A 1,572-nucleotide genomic window follows, 5' to 3' on the forward strand; every position below is an offset into this window, starting at 1 on the left:
GATGGTTATGACATAGGAGTCAAGTATCCTCTTCCGAGTCGTGAATGAATGATGTTTGTTGGTCAGAATGTTCTTCTGGTCTGCAAATGCCTTCTTTGCTAGAGCAACCCTCGTCTTAGCCTCATTGGTTGACTTCCCATCTGTGTATATGAGGGCCCAAAGGTATTTGAAACTGCTGTCCTGCTTCAGTGTGGGGTCGTCGAGCTCGATGTGGCATGATGGGGTCTCCTTTGATATGTCCATAGTCTCCGTTTTGTTTGTGTTGATCCCGAGACTAACTTCTTCACTTCCTTGGTTTATGACGTCAACTGTTTTCAACGTTGTGATGGGTACGGCATCATCAGCATAGCGTAAGATGTTGATAATGATGCCACCGATTCTTATGCCAGGCATTCTTTCTCTAGCTCGCATGGCGTGTTCGCTGTACAGAGAGAATAGATCTGGTGACAGCACACCTCCTTGTCGAACTCCCGTTCTGATCTTCACAGGGTTTCCCGATTCTCATATCTGATAGATGCATTTTGTTCCCAATGTAATTTCATGGTGATTCTCAGATCTTTTCTATCAATATGAAGATCACTTAGAAGGTTCATGTTGCGTAATCTATAAAACAAAGCCGTTCTAACACTCAATGCTTTCTATTATGCAATAGTTCTCGGAATGTAAACCGCGTTTCTGGTGTCCTTCCTGGAACAAAGCCACGCTGCTCCTCTGCCACTTCTTTTCCTATTTTATTTCGTATCCTTATCATCATGATTCTGAGTGGCAATTTGGTTGAATGACTCATGGGGTTGATGGTTCGGTGTTGTATGTATTCTGCAGCACTTGGCGGCTTCTTTGGGAGAGCGATGAATATTGATCTGCTTATGTCTGCTGTATTGTTCCTGTGTCATATATCTTGGTCAGCATTCTTGTTATACTTTATCCTAAGTTCCTCCAGGTCTTCAATTATTTCTGTTACTACTCCATCTGGTCCGGCTGTCTTCCCTGCTTTCTTCTTCTTTAAGGCATGTTGCACTTCATGATTTAATCAACTTCTCCATCCTATTCAACTTCAAACTTCTCTTGCCTGTTGTTGTCATATAGTTCTTATATATATTCTGACCATTTATCCCTGTTCTTTTCTTTTTTTCCAGTATGATTTCTCTTTGCTTTGACTTGATGCGTCCATCGGGTTGCACTCCTTCCATGCCACTCGCCTCTCTTACCTTCCGTTGCAATTTGTTCATGTCACTTGGTGTCGTCTTTTCTATCTCTTTGTATCTCTTTGTACTCTCTGTTTAGCCATTCCTCTTTGGCTTGATGGCGTTGTTCACGGATCTCCTTGTCCAGTTCAGCTTAGAGGGAAGAGTCTCTTTTGCACTTCCTACTATCTTCCATCTCTCTCTCTCTCTCTCTCTCTCCTCCTGTCTCCTCACCTCCTCCTCCTCATCTCTTCTCTCCTCTCTCTCTCTCTCTCTAATTAATAATATATATATTATATATATATATATATATATATATATATACTTATATATACGTAAATACATGTATATTTATTGGTGTATATGTACACACACACACACACACAGC

At 41.3% G+C, this 1,572-nt stretch overlaps 1 protein-coding gene across 1 annotated transcript in view; it reads right to left on the minus strand.

Annotated features, from left to right (window-relative positions):
• Nucleotides 1-411, minus strand: part of LOC147469008 (uncharacterized) — a 498-nt gene extending 87 nt beyond the window's left edge. Inside the window, exon 1 of the mRNA XM_086551220.1 lies at nt 1-411. This exon is cut by the window's left edge and continues 87 nt beyond it. Within this exon, the coding sequence (XP_086407346.1) occupies nt 1-411 (411 nt within the window).
• Nucleotides 412-1,572: the final 1,161 nt, after the last annotated feature.

Source organism: Penaeus japonicus, unplaced genomic scaffold, assembly GCF_977035675.1.
Source record: "Penaeus japonicus unplaced genomic scaffold, GWHDUDI00000001_assembly GWHDUDI00000024, whole genome shotgun sequence".
NCBI lineage: Eukaryota > Metazoa > Arthropoda > Malacostraca > Decapoda > Penaeidae > Penaeus > Penaeus japonicus.